Source organism: Rhopalosiphum padi, chromosome 2 (genome assembly GCF_020882245.1).
Source record: "Rhopalosiphum padi isolate XX-2018 chromosome 2, ASM2088224v1, whole genome shotgun sequence".
NCBI lineage: Eukaryota > Metazoa > Arthropoda > Insecta > Hemiptera > Aphididae > Rhopalosiphum > Rhopalosiphum padi.
The window spans coordinates 16,193,616-16,221,291 of record NC_083598.1 but is presented as its reverse complement, the minus strand read 5'-3'; the positions used below and the strand labels follow the sequence as shown (position 1 = coordinate 16,221,291).

Sequence of the window (27,676 nt, the reverse complement as noted above, 5' to 3'; positions counted from 1 at the left end):
GCAAACGGCAAAAAGCGCAATATAATTGGCAGTGAATATCGGCAAATACGCGGTTTTAATAAGAACAGTGTAGAGTATATTTTTAAATGCTGTTTAAAAACAGATGTTAACATTGATCAAACATAAATTATTGAAATAAAACTTAGTTTAAGCTCCTTATTTTAGGCTCAAATGTTTTAATATTTCCGAGAATAATAATAGTCATAGTACTCTAATACATGATGTATTTATAATTTTTTCATAAGTTTTACACCAAAATTGTTATAATTGTTTTATATATGTTTATGATGTATAATATACATTATAACTATTTTTATATTTTCATCGACTTTATTTTATTAATTGTATTTTAATACTATCCAATCCTATATGACATTGCCCAGTCTTAAACTCCATCCAATGTAAGCTTAACAATTTTTTAACACAGTAATCGGGGTGCTTATATCAGATATAATATTACTATATGTTTAAAATTATATTAACCATCTTATTTTCTGTAAACGATAACAATATGTACAAGCTATATAAATAATTATATAGACAAAAAAAAATATTTGTTTTTCGTTATTGAACAAATCACTGTAATCTTTAAAAAGTAAATTTTTTAACCTAACCAAACTTTCTTAGGGCTAGGCATCTATACTTAGCAATAACTAATAAGTACATTCCATCAAAATATCAAATAAATAGGTAAACAGTTTAGAATCGACAATGATGAATCAGTCAACACAATCAATATTGTTTCTTATCCTCGTAATAACTCTGTACCAGTGATGTAACCAGGATTTTTTTTAAGGGAGGTAGTCCAAATATATAATTATTTTAAAGTAGCAAGCGACTTTAATTATTATTTTATTGTTTGAATAATGTAAATATTGTAGTTGAATGATACTTAAATGTAAAAAATAAAGATATTTTGTCAAACATTTTTATTATTTTCGAAAGATACTGCACGGTTGAAGGGTGGGAGGGTCCTGAACCGGGACCCCCCGTCTAGTTGCGCCATTATTGTGTACATTATTTGACAATACTGCTGTTTACAATTTCTGTGTTTTATTTAATTAAATTAAATTATCATACCAGCATATTATCACAATATCACATATAGTGTATAGTTGTATTTGGAGCAATAATATTGGTCAGGTATCTATCGATGTTTTACTAATTCAAAAATGTATGATATTATTATCATTAAAAAATCGGCTATCGTTAAAAAAACGTATGTCACGATATCTTGAATTACATTAAAGGTGGTCTGCGGTCATCGTACTAAAGTCTAAAAGTCCTTGTACCCAATTTAATTAAAAGCCGTAACACGCCTAAAAAAATTTAATAATTCAACACATGTAATCTATAGGTGTAACCCAAATATTTATTTTCAAAAAAATAACCGAAATACAAATACAATTTTTTGATTTGTATATGTTGCGAATGTTATATTTTTAAAGAGTTTTTAGAGGTGTTAATGATGTTTCCAATTAATTTCAATAAAATACTAAAATGCCTTTTAGTATAATGACTAATGTCCGCATTAAATGTCAATTGAAGAAACCTAATATAATGACATACAATTTTGAGCTAGCGAAACATCGAAACCGTGCAAGCTTAACATATCAATTTTTTCAACATGATATAATTGTTGCAACTTGTTTCTTTTTGTGTCGATTGATATAAGGCGAAGGCGCCTGCCTTGTTGACACCCTGTTTGTCGGATTTGTGTCATTTTAATGAATTTAAATGAATTCTTAGCCCCCTCCGGTTTATATCGATCAGCTGGGATACTTTTGTTTTATCCACAGAAAAGGCCATCCGGTGTCCTAGAGTTCATGTCAACGCTCCAATAGTTCACGGTTCTCGCAACGGTCCGATTCACCACCGCTTTTCGGTTTTATGTTAAGGTCAGCTCACATCATCCTCTTTTAAATGCACTTCACGCTGATACTTAGTTGTATATAGATAAAAACGGATGGTGTGGTTGGAAAATCAAAATCCGGTAAGTCGCATCAATTGTGGATGGATATATGGATAGTGTAGTGGACCGGCCTCAATAATAAGTAGTATATATTTAATACAAAATCCTTTTCTCCTGAGAAATAATTATTTTAAAAATGAACAATATAATATAATAGTTATTAGTTGATGAAGTATTTTTTACTCGGTAGGCGGTAAGTAAAATAATCTTACTGTTAATGACACTGTCGTCATTATTATAAAAATTATATTATGATTATTATCAAGGGTGGGTATTAATTTGTTAAATGGTTAATTTCTTTAAAACTTTTTATCAAAAACTAGCTTATAAATTTTATAATTAAATTAATAACTTAATTAGATTGATTGTCCGTTAAATTCAACTTAGTTTTTTTCCATCAGTCTGAAAAAGTAATAGATATAGCATACTTATAAAGTTAAAATCGCTAACGGTGGTTTATATTAACAATGTGTATAAACTATACACGAGGTCAACAATCGCCCGAGATTGGGATTGGTGCCAGTACATAAAGCGTACCTTCGCCAGTTTCCACAGCAGTGAATTACGTTCGCCGCCACGGTCCATTTGTTATGACGCTCACGGAATGGACCACGTTTGAAGTCCGCCTGTCGTAAAATGCTAAGTTTAATTTAACATGTAGTCTCTGCACCAAACCACGATCATTACCCTCATCTAAAATCCATTTTATTTCATAATGTGTATAATGTATATAAGTGCTTCCCCTGTATGACAATATTATTGTCATGATTGATTGCTTACCCTAATAATTATCGTCGGGCAAACACATATGGTTGCATACCCTGAACCAAAATCAGGCAGTAGATACTTGTATTTTTTTTGTTTGGACTAATCGACTAATTAATTCAACTATACTTTCGATGTTTATTTGTAAAATCTATAACTTTCTTCATGCGTAAAAACACTTAACCATAATGTGTGCAGTATATCACCTAGGTACTACTTAAATAATAATAAATATAGTAATTATTAAAAGGAAGCCTCAAGTCCATAATTTGTTTTTTTTGAAAACCGTTTCACATAAAATATGAAAAAATTAGCATTAACACCTCCATTAGAAAAAGTCATAAAGTCAAATTTTCACTATTTAAATGAGAGAAATGTATATCTGTACTGTTGATTTTTTAATGTATTTACATCGGCGGTTAACCACACCAACCGGGCCTACCTTAATTATATATTTTTATGTTGGTCCCACTACAGTTAAAATGAAAATACTCGCAATTTATCGTAATTTATATTATAATAAAATAAAAAAATAAACATTTTATAAGTTATTGAGTTTATTGGTAGATAGTTTTAAAATTAATTATAATTTTGTGCGGTCTACATAAATACGAAAAAGTAGCGTGGTTCACATTATAATTACTATGATTATTGAAAAAAAGATCAAGAGCTCTGATATTTACGATGGCTTTTATTAAAATTATTTTGTATTCCACGTAAAAATCGAAACGTAACAAACAACATTTAATTATCACTTACATATTATATGTGACCCACTAGCCTGTTGGTACATCTAAAAATATGATGAAAACAGCTCTATTTTAAAACTTAAATTAACGAAACTAAATTTACCAGCCACTGTTTCTTATTATCTTCTAAATAAAAAAAATTGACGTTTCATAAGGTTATTTATTGAAATCGGCTGTATATAGATATACGCCTCATACTAAACTTACAATACGTAATAAATATGGTAAACTTTAACATGGTAAGTACCAACTAAAATATAGTTACTGCGTGACGTGATAAACGAAATAGTTAAGAGGTACCTTTATAAGTAATGGCTATAGTCGAGTCAAAAGGCGACCACTGCACTGATGAAACTTCTTGTTACCGACCGTTTCTGTAGATACCACGTATATAGTATATTATACGTCTTATATTTCATACAATTGTCAAATTACTTTAACCTCGTCGTGATCTTCGTTCTTTATTTTTTTGTTGTTGAGCACCAATGTAATGTGTGTATTACCGTACAAAACTAACGACGGACTCCGAGGACTGCAAGAAGGAATAAAAAAAACCTACTTTTTCACATTCACGAAAAAAAATGTATTTCAGCAGACAAAAAATATCATAATTATATATTAATATATTATAGTATAGAGGCAGACGATTGGTAAATTACATATATAATATTATAATATATACCACCTACGTACATACAAATATATTATAATTATTGTTCATATAGCTGACACTTAAACGTAACACATGTTTATATATAATAGTTAATTATTAAAATATATATTATTTTTATTGTTATAGTATTACGGGTAGAATATAATATGTTATTTACAATGCACGTTCGTACGTGATAAAACGTCGTCCGCGCGAAAAAAAAATAAATCTTTGAGAGTGTATTATAGTAACACGTACTGACATGATATACGAAGGTATAGTTGATAAAGAATATTATTATTGAGAAATCAAACGGAAATCGCAAAACACTTTACACCTACACATCGGATGAGATTTATGAAAAACAATATAGAAACCGTTGGTTGTAAAACGTTTACCTGCAGCGATTTTATTCTCAGCGCGAAACGTTTTGAAAACCAGCGGCCGGCGGTGAACAATAACAAACGACACGATGCTCACTATGACGGCGGGTGTAAAATATAATATTAAACGATTTACGCACATCGAAAGACAAACACGCGCCGTCGAATGGAAGAGGATGCTAGTTCATATTATTATATTATGACCGTACACTGCGCTGCAGATATTATTATTACAGACAACAACAATGATATCGAGTTATGTAAGCACAGGGTGGAAAATGGTTAAAAGGTCGGTTTTGAAATTCGAAATTGACAAGCATAATATAACACGTATTGACGGTTTTCAAACGAGTCAATGGAAATTATTAAATTGCATAAATGTGTTAAATTAACAATTATTAAATGAATCATAAGCATTACATGTTATTATAATACTATGTTTTTATCGTTTTTACGGAATTATTAAATTCACTCGTCACAATAATAAAAATAAAAAATAAAAATGTCAAGATAGCAGCCGAGGCGGCGGCGATCGATGACGAGCAGAAATGTATAATATAAATCTTAAATCGAAAAAAAAAACAATAATACATTTTTCACAGTAAATTTAAATATAATAATATACATAATTTACAATACGAATTATGATTGATTTGTATAATATATATTTTATAAACAATTTTTTCATTCGGTAATTCTTAGTTTTCCGCAAAAATAATAATAATGTATAAAATAAATAACCGATAAACGCGCATTAAAAAAAAAAAAAAAAGCTTCGAAAACCATAATAATATTATACTTGGATAATAGGACGAAGGTGTAAAACGCGTTTGTATAATAAAGAAGTGTTATACATCATAATATTATGTAAATGATTAAATTGTTCGAATTTATCGGAAGACGGGACAGCGCCGTTTTACGCGATTACAAACATAAAAGGATAGATGTAATTTAGCCTTTAGAATCAAAACCATGAAACGTTTGAGTAAGAACCACAAAAGTGGTCCTTAATCCAAAACTTATATATATTATAATGTTTTAATTACTTTAAATGGCAATATAATAGAGAACTTTAGTGTTTATAGTCAACCGGTGCGCCAATCGACTTAAAACCAAATCACAAAAATTTCACAAAATATATAATATTATATAAAATAATTATTTTACGACTGACAATATATTCACACAATTTAAATTTAAAAAAAAAACAAAAAGTAAAAAATTATGTACGTAGGAACAAATTTAAGAAATAGTAATAATAATAAAAAAAAAATTATCAAACCAAACGATCGTTACACAATAATACGAAAATAGTTTTAAGACATAATATATTATAATATAATCTTTACACGACACATGCATATTATTATTAAGTACAAAGCAGCATCAAACAAACCGAAACGTTGGGCGGATCACGTCCGTTGTAAAAGCAAAAATAAAAAAATCGTGTAGTAATAGGTAATGGTTTGTTTTTTTCAAAACCGAGATTCAACCGACAAAAACGAACGAATTCGAATAAAATCCAGCAGAGTGTACATATGTGCCACACAGTTATCGGTTACATGCTTTTGGCGTAGGTACACGTACAGGGATAATATTTTTTATAATAATTACATAGTTGTATTTAAATTGTTTAAAATCATGCGTTTTTGCAGCTGCAAATGTGTTATTATTATTATTTTTTTGGTATCGTAAATGGTTCGGAATGATATCGAATCGTACGAGTGGACAACAATAAAAGGGTTCATTATATTGTGATAGTTCTCAACCGAGTCGTCCAGAGATTATTGTTCGATGGAAATTCGTTCAAAATATCGTTATCGGCATAGGTACCTAATTATTATCATATTATAATGTATAAAATAAAATAATAAAAATTAATAATGCTTAACACTAAACACTTAAAAATAGAACATTGAAAATATTATCTACAAATCGGAGCGGAGGGATATTCGAGAGCGTTCACGACACGAATGCTTTACATGGTAGTAGCGGTATATAATATATAATATCAGTAGTTATAATATTATATTATATTGTAATAGTAAACATTGTTTAGTAATAATAATAAAAGTAAAATGTATATTGTATATAATATAATAATAATAATAAAAATATTATGTAGTAGCAGCATAATAGGTTGTACTTATATATTATAGTATAGTTGCTAGGTAGTATAAAACGCTACGGTAATAATAATAATAATAATAATTACATAAAATAAATGCTAGAGCGGCGCGAAACTCAGTCGGTCAAACTCGAATCGTTTCGCGTACAATTATAATTATACACCCCAATCATAATAATATTATATTATAGCGTTAATCATAATAATATATTATTAGTGTTAAGAATTTTTTTTTTCAAAATATATTTGTCAGTCGTGAAAAACGTCGCTCCGCATACACCGCCGTCGTCGTAATGTGCATTTTACGCGGAATACGTGTGTAGTATCGTGCAATCGTGTCATCGTCGTCGGATTGGTTTAGGTTTGCGTGCGCCCATTTTTAAACGGCCGAATCCTTGCCGACGAAACGGGTCTGCGACACGGACCGTTTGACGTCGTACTCCACCTCAGTGTCCTTTTTTAGCCTGCGAAATGTGGACAAAAGCCGGACGGTTTAATTATATGTTATTACTGTTATTATGGTTAATTTACTACGGTGGCTAGATTCGTCGGCTTCGAGCGGTCGATTTTTGTCACAGGCACGTAGGTATTATCGGAAAGAGGTTCAAAATAATACGTGTTATTACAACGTATAAGTATAGCGTATTAAAAAAAAACGCGAGTTTTAAATTAGTTTCGCTGGTCGGTCGAGAAATAATTGATATAAAATTCGAGTTAGATTTTATCAGACGTTAATAAAAAAAACATTCAGCAATTTTCGACAGTATTTCCAAGTTCAATATGTAATTGAGCGATTTGTCTGATTTAGTTGATATAGATATTACGTATAATATGCATGCAACGAATTCCTCCCCGATTCGTCGCTCCTGACTAATTTATTTGAATTATTAAATTGTAATTTATAAAACGAAAACTACAATAATAATAATTCAACGACGGCACGCAAACTTTGTTGTAAAAAAATATCTGCAGCCGGTCTATTTTCGGAAGCCTAACCTTACGGTGCAGTGAACGGCACCACATGGTGTATGAGTGTGTTTGAAGGGGTGGGGGTGAATAAGGGATGGCATGACTGAGGTATACGTATAATCAAACAAACGCCCATCTGGACAATCTAACCAGGAACCTTTGATAAGATGAGGATTTACGATTTTATTTGTGAATGTCGTTTTTCATATATACTTACATTTCAGTGGGTTCGATGCGCAAATTGTTGCTCTGATAGGTGTTGCCGTTGGTCAACAGTTCTTTTCCCTCGCTAGAAAACAACACGTAAATCGAATATTGTATAATATACTCATTTAATAAAATCGTTTATATCATGTTATATAAGACGGTGCCATTATATATGTATAATATATATATTATATACACAGAGTAATTTATCAAGCATTTTAAATTCTTACTTTTTAATTTAATAATTAATTAATTTAAATTATGATACTTGGAATTTTTAAATTCTTGAAATTGTACATAAAGTTTTTCAATACCCCTATTGTAAATTAGTTGGTGTATATATTGTTTTAAATATTGATATATATATATCAAATTCAAAATTCCAACGAGTAATTTTTCAATTATTAAAATGTTTATTTTAAGGTTAAAATTCCTTAAAAATGGTTTAAAAAAAATTCCAAATAGATACAATATTGGATCTATATTATTCATTTAAACTATTCTTATAAGTTATAAATACTGATAGATAAATATAATTATAATTGTCCAATAACTAAAACCTCTATATTTTTAATCCCCCTTAACATGGATTTATCATCTTTAGTAGATACAAAAAGTAAAATAACTCAAAAAATACTATTTCGAATTTTGATTTTGATACGTTAACATTTTCAAATAAATTATATATTAAATCATTTTTATTTAAAAACTATTTTGGAAAACAAAAATTTGCTTCTCCACAGGACTATCTTAAGGTAATACAAAACAATTTAAAGTATTTGAAAACATGGTTTTTAAGTTTAATTAAAAATTCCAAAAAATCAGATTTTTAATAACTTAGTTACTAAAGAAGAAAAGGGGGTGAGCGTGTTTGGTGAGTCACTCTGTATATATAATGTGTGTGTAAGTACTATATATAATAACAATATATATATCGTGTATATTACCACTAGGTGGCGGTGGCGCAAACTTTTTTCTTAGTGTTAATTTACGCACCTATAGTCTTTACAAGTTACACATAGTTATTATAATGTTTACAACAGACTGCATGTACCTAAGTTGTGTTACAACGACCAAAATTATATTATGTTTAAAAGCGGCGTATCTATTACGTGCGTATATTATAATGCGTTGTAATTATGTTGCTTTAATCGAGAATTTATATTGTGTATATTATACAAGGCGATTATTTTAACGTCACTCATTATACCAGTCAAAAATGTTTTTATACATCATAATTTTAAGTGCTGAGTACTTAGGGGGATATAAACTTCTTAACACTAAAAGATGTATTTTATTGTTTTTTTCCACTAATTTTCTTAATATTTTATAGTTGCAAATTTTTTACGAGTTTTACATTTTTTAAAATTTTATTTAATGACTTCCCACATTTGGATAGTTCGCAATATTAAATCAAAAATATGATCATTAGTAAAAAGTTAGCTTTTCTCATTGAAAATAACTATAGGTAGATGTTTTACAGTATTAGAAAACATGATGGTCAGTCGAGGTATAAATTAGAGATTAATTTTTTGTGTAGCTATATATTAAGTTATATATTATATAGACTGGGTAATTCATTTCTAGTTTAGTATTTATATTATAGTCTTTATAAAAATATTTTTCATATTATTTATATATTTATATTTGAAAATCATCCAAGACTTTTCTGCTTTTATCGGGGGGGGGGGGGGGGGTGTTTTTTAAGAATCTATTTTATTGAACCCTGAAAGCAGACTGGGTTTTATCGGGCTAGACTTTCTATGCTGAAACCCGCGGTTAATGTGTAGAAATAATATGTATATATGTTTTCAATGGTAAAAAATAAGCATTTGAATTTTAAAATTAAAATTATATTTTTATACAGAGTGGGTCATCATGTTTCCCAATTAAAGGCACTAGAAAACAGGAAAAACACGGTTGCCCAGCACTATCCTATATACTATACACAAGTTGGTTTTTTCATGAACCACGTCTTTAAAAAATCACTATGTGTACACAAAGAATTTCTTACAGATCACCCAAGTTTGCGCCACCACTGACCTATGGCATTACCGTACATATACCTATGTAAATATTATTTATTTATCGTACATATTGTATACAATATTATATTCTACATCGTAAAAAATGTAAATATAGTAGAGGTATACACGTTGGCATGTGTTCGGAAAAAAACACCAAACACCAAACATTTTTTACATTTCGCAAAAGCGGGAAAAAATTAATTTAAAGCGAGTTAGTCTGCAGCAGACAGGTAATTGGCTTAAGTGTATATCATTATAATACATATATATATATATATATATAATTCTAAAACAACTTAAAAGCTTATAATATAAGCTTATTATAGTATGTATATCGTATTATACATAGCGTTTTAGCAGTGTTGTTATATTAATATATAATAAATGCGCGTGTGTATAAAATAATAATAATAACAATATTATTATACGTTGGTCGCCGCGTACGACAGACGCTCGACCTTTGAAGAGCGCGCGAGGTCCGTCGCTGCAGTGTAGGCCCTGCGTATTAAACAGTTTTATAAGTAGCTAGGGTGTTAAACCAAAGCCATTAACATCATGTCAAGTGTACAAAATTATTCAAATTTGTATCTTCATTATATAATATTATAAACTATATTATTATTATGTTAAACGCATATATGATGTGTTAGCTGCAGCAGGCGTGTATAGAAGATAACAGTATTATAGCATATTACATAGCAGCGAGATCTACGGGAGGTGCATATTATGAGTTATAACGTTACCGATACAAACATAATATAGATGTTATTATTATAGCATCGTTTCGTATCAAGTCGCTTATCGTTCTAATTAGTTGCTTATCAGTCTCAAAACACGCAGCAAATATTTTTATTCGTGATCGCATGAACGATGTAGATGCACGACGAACGAAAACAAAATAAAAAAAAATTAAAACCACTCATACAACGCACACAAAATAGAAGAATTCGTACAATAATATTTTTGTAATAATTTAAATACATAAAAAAAAAAACAAGGCGGCGCACACACAACACAAACGGGAGGAAGATAAGAGAGAGAGAGAGAGAGAGAGAGAGAGAGAGAGAGAAAGGAAGAAAAAGATCAGGCATAATACATAATAATAATATTACAGCAGGTTGCATAGTTATTATAGTTGCGGACTAAACTCCCCAGGTTCGTAATTTCTAATGATTATTTTTGACATATAAGCGAGTACCTACAAGTTTCGATTTGGACGTTATAATTCCGAACATAAAGTCCGTGTATAATATAAGTTATTATATCTTTGTGCTTAATATCTACTAATTTCTGAGTGGTGAAATTACTATCTATGACTATATTCAGATCTAATCTCAAAAAATATTATTTAATTAACAGTATTATGCTTTTAATGGTTTCCGTTTAATATTTGCTTACTTACTTGGGATTACGACTGTTTATCCCAAAATAGTTATATTTTAAATAATTCCTCTTCCTATTATTTAAATATGATTTAAGTACTAAGATTGGTAACGTATCTTAAGTCTTACAAAAGTTGAAGGGAAATATTTGTATTTGCAACGCACATGGTTTTTTATTAATTTGTCCGCAACTAAAAAACCCAGTACCTAATATTAAGTATTATGTATTACATTACAGTAATATCTTATAGGTTATAGGTATAGGTACAGAAAGTATAGAATATAACGCATTTGATAATTAAGATTTTGATATTATGGTAAATACAAGCGACCAAACCAAATCAATTAAATAATAAAAATATTAATTAATTAAACAGACAACACGTTTCTTACAACACAAAGTTCATATCTGGCAAGGGGACTTTCTCTACGTCGGAAGTGTAAGAAGAACCGTTTCCGTTACTGGACGATTCGCCCGTGCTGTTGTTGCAATACGGCAACGGAAAACGCCATCCATACAAACTGAAAACGGCCCTCGATTTGAATAAATAATAATAACAATAACAATAAAATGTAATATTATAAACACAGGTAATAAAAACACAATGACAAAATATCCACCAAGTCAACCACATGTAAGTATATATGATACAAATCTAATACAAAAATGTCTCACCGTCGCGGTTATCGCCACCGAATCAATTTTCTAACAGCTTATTTTCGACTGAATATTTAATTATACATATTATATTGGTACACAACATCGATAATTATAATTTTGAAAATTAATAACGGTTTGATATTGTTTAATTAGCTGTAATGGTTTTTTTTTTAAAGGAATTGCGAACGAAGCCATTTAATTAAATAAAAACTAATTATACTCTTAAAATAATATTTTATTATCTTATAAATGTGTGTAGCTCCTCGATTCAGGAAGAACTTTTAAAAAATTAATCAGAAAAAGTGAGTTAACGACGGAAAGACACTCTTTATAATATAGTTATTAATAAATTATAATAAATATGACTAACGAGTATAAAAGAGTAATATTACTTACGAAAAGTGTGAATTTAATAATACTATATAGATACTCATACAATTTGAAATGTTCATGAAGTATATCAATTTATTATTGTATTATTATTAATTAAACAAAAAAGTATAAACTTAGTAATTTATAATACTATGGTGTTAATCTTCATTTCCTTTTTTACGTAATATTTAATATCTTATATTGTAATTTAAAGGAAATAATTTTTCTGTTAAGGTTTACAATATTCATATAAGAGTAGGCGATATCTTACTAAAAGACATCATACAAAATAATATATAATCTAACCTATCCGATTACTACTATTTGTTAAAATACTTATGTATGTCTAGGGTTATAAGTTAGAACTGTGTTATAAAAATATCAATATTTCACGATTCCAAACACTGCATTATAATAAAATAATAATTCATATTTTTGTTATTTTCGAGGGTGGAAAAAACCACAACACACATATCATTAATTTTAAATATATATATATATACTTACGCGAGGACACACAACTTAACGGTCAAGGTTATATGGAAAACAAAGGGTGTTTGTAAGTATAATAATAAAATATATTGTCGTGTATATGCACGTGTTTAATAACATAGTTAAAAAATATAACGTGCACACACGCATACATTCACACATTGATACATAGACATGCGCAGACTACAAATACCTATGCAACACAAACGATTGGAACCTTATCTCAGTGATATTATACAATTATAATTAAAAATCATTAAAATATAGAAAAATTGAATTGGCATATTAAGTTCTAGTCGCCTTTTCACCAGTATGAGGGGGTTTTTCAACTCGTTCATATACCTTATTAATTGTATAATACTTTTTTAGAAACTGCTTTTTGAAAAAAAAATTTAAATTTATTAACAATAAAATTATAAATTAAGTATTAAAAAAAAAACAAGAACCTTCAAAGTGATATAAGTGAGTTCTTTCTTGGAATCACGTAATAAGCAATTTATGCGCATACTATGATATAAATATACATATTATTATTATAGATATAAAATACATAGTTTATATAGTTATCTAAAACCATTAAATATATTATTATTATTAAAAACTAATATATAATAATAAATACGAACAACCGTCACCTTTTTAAACTACTATGCTGCAATAATATCGCATTATAATAATACGAGAAATATACAGTATCGCTCTAAAGGATCATAACTAAATATAATACAACAAAAATAATTGATATAGTAACAGTATACACAAAACAATTCTATTTTACGACATTAACCGGCAAATCAGAGCATAATTTCAATGTAAAAATTTAAAGTGCTGAAGTCCGCTATTTTTTCAGTTAATCTTGTAATTACGGACTAAGAAAATTAATACATAGTTGAAGTAGTTGAACAGTAATTGTATATAATATTGCTTTATAAATATATACAACAAAAACTAGTAATAATAAACTCATATAATAATAAATGATGCAATTTTCTTAACATAAAAGGTAAAGAATTATTGATAAATAAATCGTCATCAGACAAATTATTAGTACAGTACATAGCGCGATCAAGAGGGTTTGTATATTATATTAGTTGCACGGAATTTGATTTTAAAAGTATACAGATGCCTTGAATTAAAGGATGGAACAGATAAATGTAGTTGAAATAAAAAATTAGTAGAGTCAATTGATCCATGTACTAATTTATAGACAAACAAGATATTAAATTCTCTTTACCTATCTATAGATGATTAAATTGATATAGCACCTCCAGATCAAAATGAAAAGATTCTTAGATATTTATTATTGATTTTGTTCAGTTCAATAAAATGTTGATTTGTGAGCATACCAAACAAAATAATTATTCATATGTAATAATGGTATTATGGATAGGTCATGGCTATATCAGCACTACTATATATAATACTATGATCTTTTTTTGTGTAAGAGAGAAAGCAAATTATAATATTATTATCTATGCTTTTGGAAGGTTTCTCTTTCTAACACGGAGCGTACTATTTTCATTGAATAACAATTCTCTAATGATAAGGTCTATTATAATTGTTTATAGACTTATCATTGTTTTATGATCTATGAAAGTATGAGAGCACTGATTTCAAAACAGGAGGTGCTAAGCTACCTAAGCTTCCGAAAATGTCGACTAAACATCCATATATGTTTATTTAAAATCAAGAAATTAGTAAAAAAATAAAAATAAAATAATGGATTCTGAAGTCTATAAAATACATTTCTTAAATTTCCAAGATAATGTTCAACTGATTTGCGGTAAAAGAATCATTATGCGTGTATGTATGTGTGTTAACGACAATAAAATAATATTAAAATAAACAGTGGACGCTTTAAAGGTCAAATAACAACGTATTATTATGATTTTTTTTTTTTTAGATAATCCTCAAGACACATTGCAGTATAGTTGTTTGAACTCGCAAAACCTTCGTTAACAGCTACATCGGAGTAACTAAGTATAGCGACGGTTCAGTGTATAAAATATAATACGTATCATCTTTATAGTATTATTGTACACATTTTTATTTTAAATTTTAATAATGGCAGCCCACTATTTTTTTTTTTTTTTTGTTACACAATTGATTTAAAAATAAACGTCTACAATCGATTTTTGCTCGCAACGATAATTACACACAGATTTTATTGTGCATGTTTGACGTTTACAAGCTAATACTTTAACACAAAACCTGTAGTAGCGCAAATAGTGGATATGGTGGCGGGGAGGAAGTAAGCCCTCTTATAAAATACGAATAAAAAATATTCGACTTACAACGAATATGGAAAGAGATTATTCCAAAACCCTGTAGAGGTTATATATTATTCATATATAAATACTACCCCTGAGAATTAATTTCATTTGCATTACTGTCGATTTTCGATTTGTTGAAAATAATGTTTTTTTTACATAATTTGAAGTTTTTATAAATAAATTGTATAGGTTTTTTGAACTTCGTAAACCATAATTCTAATTTTATATTTGCTTCTGCAGCGTTTTCTTTTCGATGCGCCTAAACGAAAATCGAACGAATACAGCTTATTTCTTTAGAAAAGCGTTTAAAGTTTAGATGAACTAAATAAAAGTATTTCGATGAGGCAATTCTCGACCGCGTCTCTTAAACAAACTCTAAACGCTTATGAACGAAAAAAACGATTACTTCAATGTAAGTAAGTATGCGATATTTGCGATATTTATATTTCTACAAACACTTGTGTCAAACTTTTAGTAAAAACATACAAACATAAACCATAGAAAGTTATGAAAAACAAAAATAATACAGCGGTCAATTCGTTAAAAATAAGTGGTTATTTCTTTTCACACAATATAGTATGATATTACATAGAAACACTTCAAATTATATAAGAAATAAAACACTTCGAAAAATCAACAGACACCTCGACTATAACGTGTTATTCCAATTTAATTTTAATAAATACATAATATAATATATAATGAATTCAGGTAAATTTTAAATTGTGAGTATTTAATAAGTACCTATAACATAAATATTATATACACAAAACATTTAATATAAGCACATGACACCATACGAATATGATGGGGCGGGAGTTGAAATAAAAATGATGATGTTTTTTTCAGTGAAAAGGGTCAGGTTTGACGTGTGAGTAACGACATGGATGTTGTTTTATATTATATGTGTATGATGAATGCGAAATGATGAGACACACACACACCACAGACAGCAAAATAATCTTAACGCACACTTGTTGGTAAATTATGTAAATGCACACGAGTTAGTTGTGCCTTAATATTATTTTCACACCGTTATATTAATAATAAAAAACAATATTTATATAACATAAATGATATATAATGTACACACACCTATACATATATATATTCGTACTATATCAAACGCGTTGATTTACTTTTCTTTGGGGACGTAGGGGGTACTAAAAGATAGGATAAGGGATGGATAATCTTTACGGCTCAAAATGTATATACCAATGTACCTATTCAGGTGAACACCGAGTATCAAACACGTCATAATATGTGTAAATGATGAATAATAATAATGAAACGTCGTTTACGGCTGAGCACCGTGGGCGGGTATGATTCTTTCGACGTTATTATACTATAATATAAAAAACGGTGTCGCATTATATTATTGTTACAGTTGGGGCGTATTAAATTTACCGTTTAAAATTAAAATTATTAAGAGTTTAAAAAAAAAGTAAGAGAAAAAACTTTTTCCTGTACGATTATTATTCCGCATCTTTGGTCGCGTTTGTTGTACGTATATTATTTTATATAGGTACCTAACACGACTTTAAAACGAAACCAACGGAAAACTTTTACTCGCTGCGGTGATGTTGATCGTCGCCGTCCATATTATATGCCAACACTTGGGGGATTAGTATAATAACGTATGAAAATTATAAGCATAAAATATCGCTGGCACTGCGACCCAATCCCTATCAACAGAATATTAAACTGCGCAGCATACATATATATATATATATATATATAAATAAATCGTAAAACTAATACCAAAAAGAAAACGATATATTATTATCTCTGACGTGCACGTACCATAATATCGCATGGAATTAATTTAAATGATTTTACAACGATGAGACGATATTCAAAAGATCTATGATCGGATTCTCAAGGAAATGAGTTACGGCGATCGTTTAATTGCAGTGATTTTACATTCCAGCATAGGATATTTCAAAACAATCGCATTTTACTAATGAAGTTTATATTATATAGCCAACGTGTGTGATTTATAATTTCATAGCTTTGACTGGAAATTATATAGTTACGTTTAACCGTGAAAAAAATAAGGCATCGAAGAAGTAAAAAAATAAGTTATTATTATCATCAGGTTTACGCTTTAACAATACATAAGTACGCTGCTCACCAACTCTTCATACCTAATATATTGGCAACAGATGTATAATGATATTATAGCAGACGGTTATCGGAACATATCATTTCCCTAATAAATAGGACACATATTATGCATAATTTAGTCGATCGACGCCACTGAACCGCAACGATTAACATTTAAATACGTCATACGACGCGTGTAAGTGTGTAACTCAGTAGGGTGTATCTGAGTCTATAGATTTAACGATAGTTCATTAAAATTATAGCTGTTTAAAGACTTGAGTCAAACTCTCCTTCAGTAAACCCTCGATATACCTATATCCTTGCGTTATGCGCTTGATGTAGTAAACAAATGCAATACACGAACCCGATGATATAATAATTATGATATTTATTGTAATATTATTTTATGGCCCTACTGTGTTATAATTCGGTATAACCCTTGGCAAGAGCACAACTGAGGGGGTAGAATGTTTTGTGAACGTATATATACCTACATTGTAAATACACGAGAAATTAGTGTATGCGTGGTTGTACATATACATAATATAAATATATGTATACGAACACTGGATTTTACTTTACTACTTCGTTGTTTCGGAAAACTTTTTAGAAACGTATACCTGGTATCAAAAATCTCTTAACTCTGAGCCGTCAACTTTTAATTTTTAATTGGAAACTAATCATATATATATGATTTCATAATAATGGGAAAGTTTTTTGAGCAAAAATATAATTAATGTACTAATAATTGTTGAACGAACATAATTTATTTTTATTGAACTTATTTAAAGTTTAAATTAGAAGAGCGAATAAATGGCTAGTTATTTACTTTTTCGTTACTCTTAATTTGATTTAAACGTTATTTTTTAATGGAAAACATACCAATTATTCAATAATCAGTAGTTTTTTTAATATGACAATGCAATATTATATGTACGTATATTAATTTAATTTCGAAAAAATTACTTACATAGGATATTGATATCTTTTTTTAAATTTGGTTAGTTGTGTCCACACATCATGTTTTATTTAAAAATTTAAGATCATTCTATCAAATCATTCATTTTGGGTTAAAAATGAATAGTCGAAATATATTTTAAATCTAATTAAGCTGGTAGGTACAGATTTATATTTTATTTAAGAGTTGAACTATCAAAAATGATTTAGTTTACATAAAAACTAGGTAACTTAAGTCTGTGTTTACTTTATCATGCATATTTTAACAAAATAAAATGCGTATAAATCCAAGTCCTATACATATTATTATGATAGTGGTTAGGTAAGTTTCTGTATCTATGTAATTTATAATAACGACGTTTCATTTATTATTAGCTAAATCTGCGGGGTTTCCATTAAAAAATCTATGCATAGGTGTGGTAACAATATATATATATAATACACACATATATAATTGGTATACCTATAAAGTGGCGCGTTGGTGTTGATTATCTTGCTGCCTCGGTCTAGTACGTCGGCGTAGATGACTGCAGTGCGCACATCCGAGTGTATAAAATGTACACTATATAATATGAAATGATATGATATGATAATATGCTATAGCTTACGTAGATACACGTACAAATTGAACGTACAGTGTTAGAATATAACGAAACCCGGTGGATTAGTGTAACCAGCAAAGTGTTTATATGTGTTTGTATAAATATCCCAAAAAAAAAAAAAATCATACCTTCCGAGTTTTGCGTCCTCGTCCCTCTTCTTCTTCCGACAGCACATACCAAACAATATGTATAAGATACCTGTGGAGTGCGCATGAAATGAAAAACAAAAACAAAGACACATTATTACTTAATATTATCAAATTATAGTATGCCTACAACGAAGCGTATCCGTGCGTATAATACACTTATTCTAATGTAAATAAAAGTTTAACTTATTCGGTGCGTGTTTTTATGGTGAAATGATTTTGAAAATTAACATACTGAAAATATAAAACGGTAATACTCTAATCTGATCTGGGTCTATATAATATTTTGACCGGATCGATGTCATTTTTGTCTATGTCTATTTCGTTTCGTGGATAAATGAACGTGTCATAATATAAAATGATTAGAAATACCATATCGCATCACTAAATAATACACTCCAATATGATATTAAAAAATATTTATTCTAATGTAAATCTGATATATTTTATTCCATTATATGTTAAACGAGAGAAGTTTTTTAAAAGTATACGTATAGTATCTAAAAGGTGGTTTAAAATAAACGCAAGAAACCTAATATTTGAAGCACATTTAAATGTATGATACGCATGCGAATATAACTCCTTTAATTGAAGAATGAAAATAACAGATATCATACAATATAATACATGAACCATTTAACTACAACTTGTATTGAATCATATTATTTTATAGTACAGCAATACGTTGTTCTATTTAAAATGTATATAGTTAGTGTAAGTGTTAAATATCTGGTACCTAATCTATAAAGTAATACAGGTTATCTCTGTACACATCATAATACATTTTTTATTTTGATTATGTTTTTCTATTACTACTTTCTTCAGAAATTGAGGATACACCACTGATGAAAGGTTGAATAATATGTGATATCAAATATCAAACCACAAACAGCTAAAGGTAAGATTAAAATTACAATATGTCGGTATAAGAAAAAATTATCTGAAGTTATATGACCTGATGTTCTTTGTGAATATGATGATCGAAAATATGAATAATATGCGATATAGGGTGTAAGTTTTAATTTATTGCAAAACGGAAAACCCCACGAGATGAAATAATCATCAACAATTTAATGAATTGATATTTTTTCTTGGAAAAAAATGTCGAATATCTATACTACTGTGTACTACTTATGTTTATAGCTATTATAAAACAAAAAAAATTATAACACTATTAGAGTCCAAAATAGCGGTAAAGATTCTTACCGATTGATTTAATTATGCGAGAATGATTTTGAAAACAATTTTAAATAATAGGTAATACCCATTCTTTTGAAATTTAAACCTTATTTGCAACCTTTAGTTTGCACTTGCACTTGTCGAAATGTAAAATATTGTACGAACCGTATAAATATTAAACAGTGAAATACGGTTCTCCAGATAAATAAACGAAAAAAAAAATGTAGATAGGATACAACGTTAACATGTTATCAAATTGTTTAAATCAGTTTTTAGTATTAAAATTGTATCATCGTATCAATTTTTATAAATTAATAAAAATTGATCGGTATAATAAGAATGAATATTTCTTATACAGAACTCATTACAAAGAAAGTTGTCTTTTAAATTTCTTCAACCATTTTTAAGAGATTTAATAGGCAATATTATAAAAATTATACGAAAAATTAAAATACTTCTAATTTATTAGATAACGTATGTACTATTATTAGTTGTAGTATTGATCACCAAATTAAATTTAATAGAAATTTGAAATGGATGCACACTTAACAAATTAGCTAAACATCGATCCATAACTATTTTAGAAAAAAAAAACAATTACAGAATAATTCAGAACAATAATTATTGTAGAAAACCCTATTATCTAGTGTTTGAATAACTATCAGTTTTTAGCTTTAACTTCTGGAACAGTAGATATTTATGACAGAATAATTGTAATTTTTTGTATGAAATAAAACGGCTATTAAACTTTTTAAAAATTAGAAATTATATTTTAAATTTTTTATTTATATTTAATCGTATATATAACTCTTATTTGAAATTAAAACAATTTATTGAAACTACATTTTTATGTATAACGTGTGGGCTAACATCTTCTTAAAAATAATGTGTTTAACACTTAGGTTTATATTATTATATATAAAGCGATCTATAGGTTTTCAGCTAATTCACATTGATAAGTAAAATATAAATATTTTATTTTTAAGCGTAATACCAGCTGAAATCCATAAACTAAAATAATATTTATTTTTTTCAGAGGCAGATAAAAATTAGTTAATATATGTACCGAGATAGGCACCAACTTCGCGCGAACCCAAATATGTGATAATATATAATATCGTAAGTGGTTACTGTCAGTTTGACAGACTTACCAGTGTTGTTGGCGAAGTAACATGACACGTCAATGACCACCAACACGGTGAACAAGACGGCCAAGACGATGCTGATTATGACCACCGAACTGAGCCGGTTAGGGTACGGCGGTTGCATGGGAGGTATGTCCACGCCTGTAAACGAACACGGTAAATCATCATTGCATGTAATAATATAATATTTTTATTCAAAGTTTTAACGTAACATTATTCTATTTTCGTCACGCTTAATACGGCTGGACATAACAATTTATAATTTTTCGTTATGCGCGTGCACCGCTCAAAAAAGGCGTATTCGAGACGAAATGTAGTTCTTATAATATAATATGTACTATATAATAATTTTCGTAGGTAAGTGGATAAAAAAACAGAGTTAGCGGCAAATCATAACATATTAATGAATTTTCGTAATTTTGTGATTGGTGTCGTTCACAGGTAAGTCGTTACACACGCACACATACACACACACATGCACATGCTTTATTTTATTATACATATTAAGGCATGCTGCACCACGTAATACGACAATAATAATATACGGGGCAGGACGTTTGTTGTTTTCCCGCATGGTCAACGATTGTTGTTCTTCGGATTTAGCGTTTATCATCACTGTTTTTGTGTGGTACGCGGTCATGTAAATGAAATACAATAAAAAAAAAAAATAACAAAAAATATTAATAAAAATTTGAAAGTATAAAACCGAAGCGTTAGTGCAAAAAGCCAAGGAAACAAGAAGTAGCTGATATACGGGTATGCGTGTATACGTTACGTACATCATCGGTGATGATGTTATAATATACCTACGCGACAAATCTTTGTCATCCGATATAATATTATTATGTATACGGTGGGCCCGAGTTGTCGGCTATCGGATTTCGTCGCCGGCACGGGTTGTGGGGGGCGCGAAGAAGCCACGAAAAGATAGAAGAATACCGTGCACTTTAATATAAAATCCGTAAACGCATCATGCTCTTACCTCTTCGGACACGTCATCGCCGTGTTTTATAACAGTATTATTATTATGTTTGTTGTTGTTGCGATGTTGCTGTCGTTGTTGCGATACACCATCATTTATATATATTTTATACGCATACGTACACTGTTCAGGGTGATATTATTTTATCGTAGAACGATCGATATCCCTCAACACGACCAGACCTTTACAGCTAAACCAAACCAACCTAACCTAAAAGTCAAACCCATACTCTGTGCTCTAACTGTTATAGCTAGGTTAGCTCGGGGTTAACTCGAGGAATAACGACTGTCCCGCGATAAAATTTCCACTCTATTTTGTACAATAATAAATAAATCAAAATAATCATGCGTTAATTGCAGACGTCACACAATATTATATATTATAATATTTCTGAGAGAAGGTGGGTGGGTTATTCTGGGAAAACTACAAGTTGACAAACATACACCACAATTTGTTTATATATTAAAAAAAAAAAGTTATACGTTTATTATTGTCTTATTACATTATGTATATTATTTATAATATATCTCTAAATGCATTTACAACAAAATGTCATTATTATTATATAATATTGTTACTTAATGAGAATCTAAAACAAAATCAGCGAATATTTTTCGTTTACACTTTTTATTATATTATAATATATAATAATAATAGTTATCATAATATAAATAATGGTAGGTACATTAATAAGATCGGTGACAAATTATACAGAATAATAATAATAATAATATAATATCATAATATCTAATTCGATTATCTAAAATAGGCGACTATTAAAAAAAGTGAGTAAAACTTAACTATTAAGACTTGTTCTTTTATTCCTATATTGAAAAAAAAATATATATAAAATAAAAATAAAAATATAGTTTATATATAATATGTATGACTTCTACTCTATATTATTAGGTATATATTATGATCATATTTAAAAGAATATTAACAATATTAGTCTCAGTCTAATAACTGTTATAATATTGTATATACATATATATATATATGTGATGGAGCGTGGATAATATTTACACATACGATGGTGTTAATATATATAATTTATAATATTAATATAACACGAGGACGGCGGTAATAGATAATAAGTATAATGGTACAAACATAGTATTATATCGGAAATTATATAGTACCCTAGCCCCTAGGAAAACAATTTGATACCAGGTATCAGGCAATATTATGATAGAACTGGCGTAAACGAATATTATGGGGTGGTTTTTGACGATTAAATTAATTTTGTTTTATTTAATCATGTACAAGTACGCGATAAAATCCTCATATGAGACAAGTAATGTTAGTGAATAATATTGCAAGCGTGGACCGATTTCGTGGTACCTCTATGGTAAACAACAGCTAATACAATTTCTAGTAGGCCAAATATGAATAATCACTGACCGAACATGGACGCAAATCAATAGAACAATAGCTATAAAACATCGAATATTATACCTACCATACATAGTATATTAACAATACATGATATGGGGAAGTATCTAATATTTAAAACAGAGACAAATTATTGTAAAATCGATACAACGAACTCCTCTCGTCAGCGTATAAAAATCGAAAATAAAAATTTCGCCGTCGGGAAACGAATGTAGATATACAGACTAAAATAAAATAATATCTAACGATGAGAGATTCGTAGTCGCTCATACACACATATACATTTTAAACATTTACATAATTTTATCACAACAATTATATAATATTAGACAAGTACAAGGCTTAACAAGCTACACAATAACATAATAATATTATGTACCTCACCGCATGTAGTAGTACGACTACATCGCAAAAACATACATAATATTATTACACACTAACCATTATCAAACGTTTCGATTTTAGCAGTCATAACAATATTATAATTTATTATTATTTCAAGCAAATAATATTTTGGTTGTGAAAAAAAAAAGGTTAATTATATCGTTCGCGAGACATGACTGCGTACGCGTATAAAGAGAGGTGAAATACAGTATTATAATAATTAATTATATAAAAAAAAATAAAACGACCGTAAGTCGAACGGAGAAAAATGATTAGTAATAATAATCGTCATAATAATATGCTAAAAACGATTCGCATGAGTTTTAGCGTAACCACCAGCGGTTGCCGCCAAAGGAAGCAGCTAAGCTCAATGCCGACAAGGCGACAATACAATCGCGCACGGCCAATCGGTTAACAGTCGCAGCCGCGTTGATGACGACCACCTTTGCGGTTTGCTCTGTAAATCACAACACATAACACACTTGGATATTACGCTCGCAGACATAGAAAAACAAATAAACAATAATAAATAAACAAAATATAAACAAACAAACAAAAGAGTGTGTATATATTGACTATATTGTTGCAAGACGGAAGGTCGAGAGAAATTGCCACGGTTATAACAATAATAATATGTAAGGACGATCCCGGCGTGAAGGAGGAACTGCAGCAGGACGAGAAAGAAAAATAAACAAAATATAACATCCGTACAAATAATGGATAGTTATATACTATTTCTGCGATTACGGCGTGTTTCCGTCAATAATATTCTACAACCATTTCCTAACTTAACAATAGTTATACTTATACCCTATAAAACTACCACAACTGCAATTTATTTTAGTTTAGAAAAGAGTAGGTATACGTACTGGTAAAAAAAATTAAATACTTATTTAAATTATTATTAATTTATAATGAACGCGTCAATGGTAATTGGTTAACGATAAAGTCAAATAAAGTAAATGATAGTTAATATTCAAAAGTGTAAAACAATGTTTTTATAATATTGTGATGGCGCATATAAAATATATATATTGCAGTATATGAATATTATATCAACAAATATTTACAAATGAAATTACTTTTTATAATATTACAGAATATATTATAAGTTCAACGAAATCTTAACAGAAATTTAATACGGAAAGAGGGGATGAAATGTACGGTTTTGGAATAAAATAATGCGTCACACGTATACTATTATCTCGACCACCCCGCGTAAAAATCCAAATTGCCCCGCCCACAACAACAATATAGGTACATTATTATCATTCATTAATCTAAATATCAGGCCTAATCATCATACGTAAGAATTTGATAAATCATTTTAATAAACTACACATAATAATATATCAATACTACTAGATCTAAAGTCTATTATTTTTAATAAATAAATGCGCGATCGCGACTGCAGCAACGGCTTCCGGTCGATGTTGGTCACACTTGTATTCTCCCCTGAATGGATGAAGTTTATTATGTTTTAATTTTAATGTTATTTTTATTATTATTTTATATCTATTAAATTATTTAGTCAGAAAATCGTGCGGAAGACTATGGTGGTAACAGAAGTATGTATAATAAACTATATAGTGGTAATATATATATATAACACGTAATGCAAGTTTTAGGTATAGAGTAGATGGATTTTCGATTTTGAAAAAAATATAGTAAGTATGTATCATTATTAGATTATTAGATTTTAATCATCTATGTACATCTAAGTATATAAATTAAGTTGATCTTTTGGATTCGACGGTTTAGATAGTAACTAGATTAATCATAAATACAATATTTTTTTAATAATTTAAAGTTTGGTACAAACAAATTTATCACGATCTTATGGTGCACGTTGCTTTTTCATAACGTGAAACAAAAAAATGAAATAATTTTTTTTCTTAAACACCATGCAGTTAATAATATGCAGCGGATATACAAACATATAAATTCATAATACAGCTATACTATATTATTTATTGTTATTTAGTTACTTTTTTCAGTCGTTTTAGTTTCTGTCGTGCACTCGTATTAGCGACGGCGATTAAAATTACAATATTATATAAACCACAACCTTATTCGTGTTTTCGTCCGATATATTAATATAATAATATTATTTAAATGTGTAATGTCTATACATATAATTTGATTTTACAGAGGATGTGATGCAGAACACGATTGGCAAAACAAATTAATCTGATTAAAAGAGGAAGTCGTATACCGAACGTTTTCGGTACACGAACACTGTCACAGATTGGATACAACAATTTAAAAAAAATATTAAAATCGTTGGAAAAAAGATAATTAACTAATTTAGAAAATCAGATATCATAAAAACACTGATATGAAATGTCTGGAAATAGTAAAATCATTATTATATCGATTTTTTTCCAAATTAACGTTTTAATTATGTAATCACAATTAACAATCACTTTCATTAATAGAAAAACATATTCTTATGTTTTTTCTAATACAAATATGCATTTATATTCAGTGTGATGAAAAAATATACAAAGCAACATTTTAGATTGGTATATAGCTTGATAGTGTCATTCAACATAATTATAGATAAATTTACTGTTCTACGTCCTTTCTGGACAAATATGAAAAGCAACTAAAAGTCTTCAGCCCTAATAAACATAATATAATAACAATCAGTGTTGCGTTGACCGCAAAATGTTTGGTCGAGTACACTTTCGCACGCGGTCTATTATATGAACTCAATTCCGGAAACTATGTAACAAACTATTTTACGACTAGCTCGCCGTTGCACCCTCACCTATCGTTCTACAAGCTAATAATAATAATAATAATAATAATGTTGTACGGGCACAAAAGGGTTAAACTCGTCAGCCATGTCAAAGCGTATGAATTGGAACAGCACGATTTCAGGGTACATTATATTATTATATAGATATTTTAGAACACGATTGGGTACATGTAGAGCGCACGCATACACGTAATTTACTTTAAACCAAAAGTGCACTATAGAGTCTGTCGGTTAATATTAGACGTTTTTTATTCTACGTACATTATACGACATTAAAATAAAAATGCAGGACTTTTTAAAACGACGATTACCGTCAGAATTTAATAGTATAGAGTTGATAAAGACATAACAAAATTGTGACAAAATACTTTTTGAAAATAATTATTCGATTATAAGAAATGTGTGGAACCACGAAAAAGGTGAATATCATAAATTGTATTAAAATAATTAGAACTTAAAATATGAAGATAAAGTCGAACCAAAAACATCCTTTTGATGTTTCTTGGAAATAAACTATTATTATTATTATTATTGGTTATCTCATATAAAAACTACATTTATTACTTGAAAGAAAAAATATAAATAATTTTATTGTACTAATATACAATAAATTATGAAAAAATTATTAATCTATTAAAATTGTAATACATTCATGCATGCCTGCACATGATATCCCCATTACAATATACGCGGTCTATATCGAGTAGATAAAAATGTCTGAAAATATAAAATAAATGTCGACTAGTTACGGGTCGAATTTTTTTTCCGAGCGAGTTCGATGAAAAACCAATTATAATTTCCTTTTGATGGGGGAGGTGGGCATAACGGCTTACGTCTCTTGACTTAGCGGCAGCGAATTGTTTACATTATATAATATTAACGAAATAATGCAAAAACGTAAAAACGTGTCGTCGTCATCATACAGTCTGTCACTTTGTTCCCGCGCGAAACAAAGGGAATTCTTGTTCTGGCGGCGTTTCTACA

General features: G+C 28.9%; 1 protein-coding gene across 4 annotated transcripts in view; it reads right to left on the bottom strand.

Moving 5' to 3' along the window:
- Positions 1–4,045: 4,045 nt before the first annotated feature.
- LOC132922166 (fasciclin-2) overlaps positions 4,046–27,676 on the bottom strand; it is a 153,620-nt gene continuing 129,989 nt past the window's right edge. The window contains exons 11-15 of one of the 4 annotated variants that reach the window (XM_060985525.1): positions 21,174–21,308; positions 18,826–18,895; positions 18,559–18,657; positions 7,836–7,907; positions 4,046–7,113 (exon numbers count right to left, since the gene is read on the bottom strand). In XM_060985525.1, coding sequence (XP_060841508.1) covers positions 7,029–7,113; positions 7,836–7,907; positions 18,559–18,657; positions 18,826–18,895; positions 21,174–21,308 — 461 coding nt within the window. In that variant the 3' untranslated portion in view covers positions 4,046–7,028. Of the gene's footprint in view, positions 7,114–7,835; positions 7,908–11,627; positions 11,757–18,558; positions 18,658–18,825; positions 18,896–21,173; positions 21,309–24,179; positions 24,386–27,676 lie in introns of those variants that run through there. The other 3 variants (XM_060985524.1, XM_060985526.1, XM_060985527.1) reach the window with 3 other exon arrangements.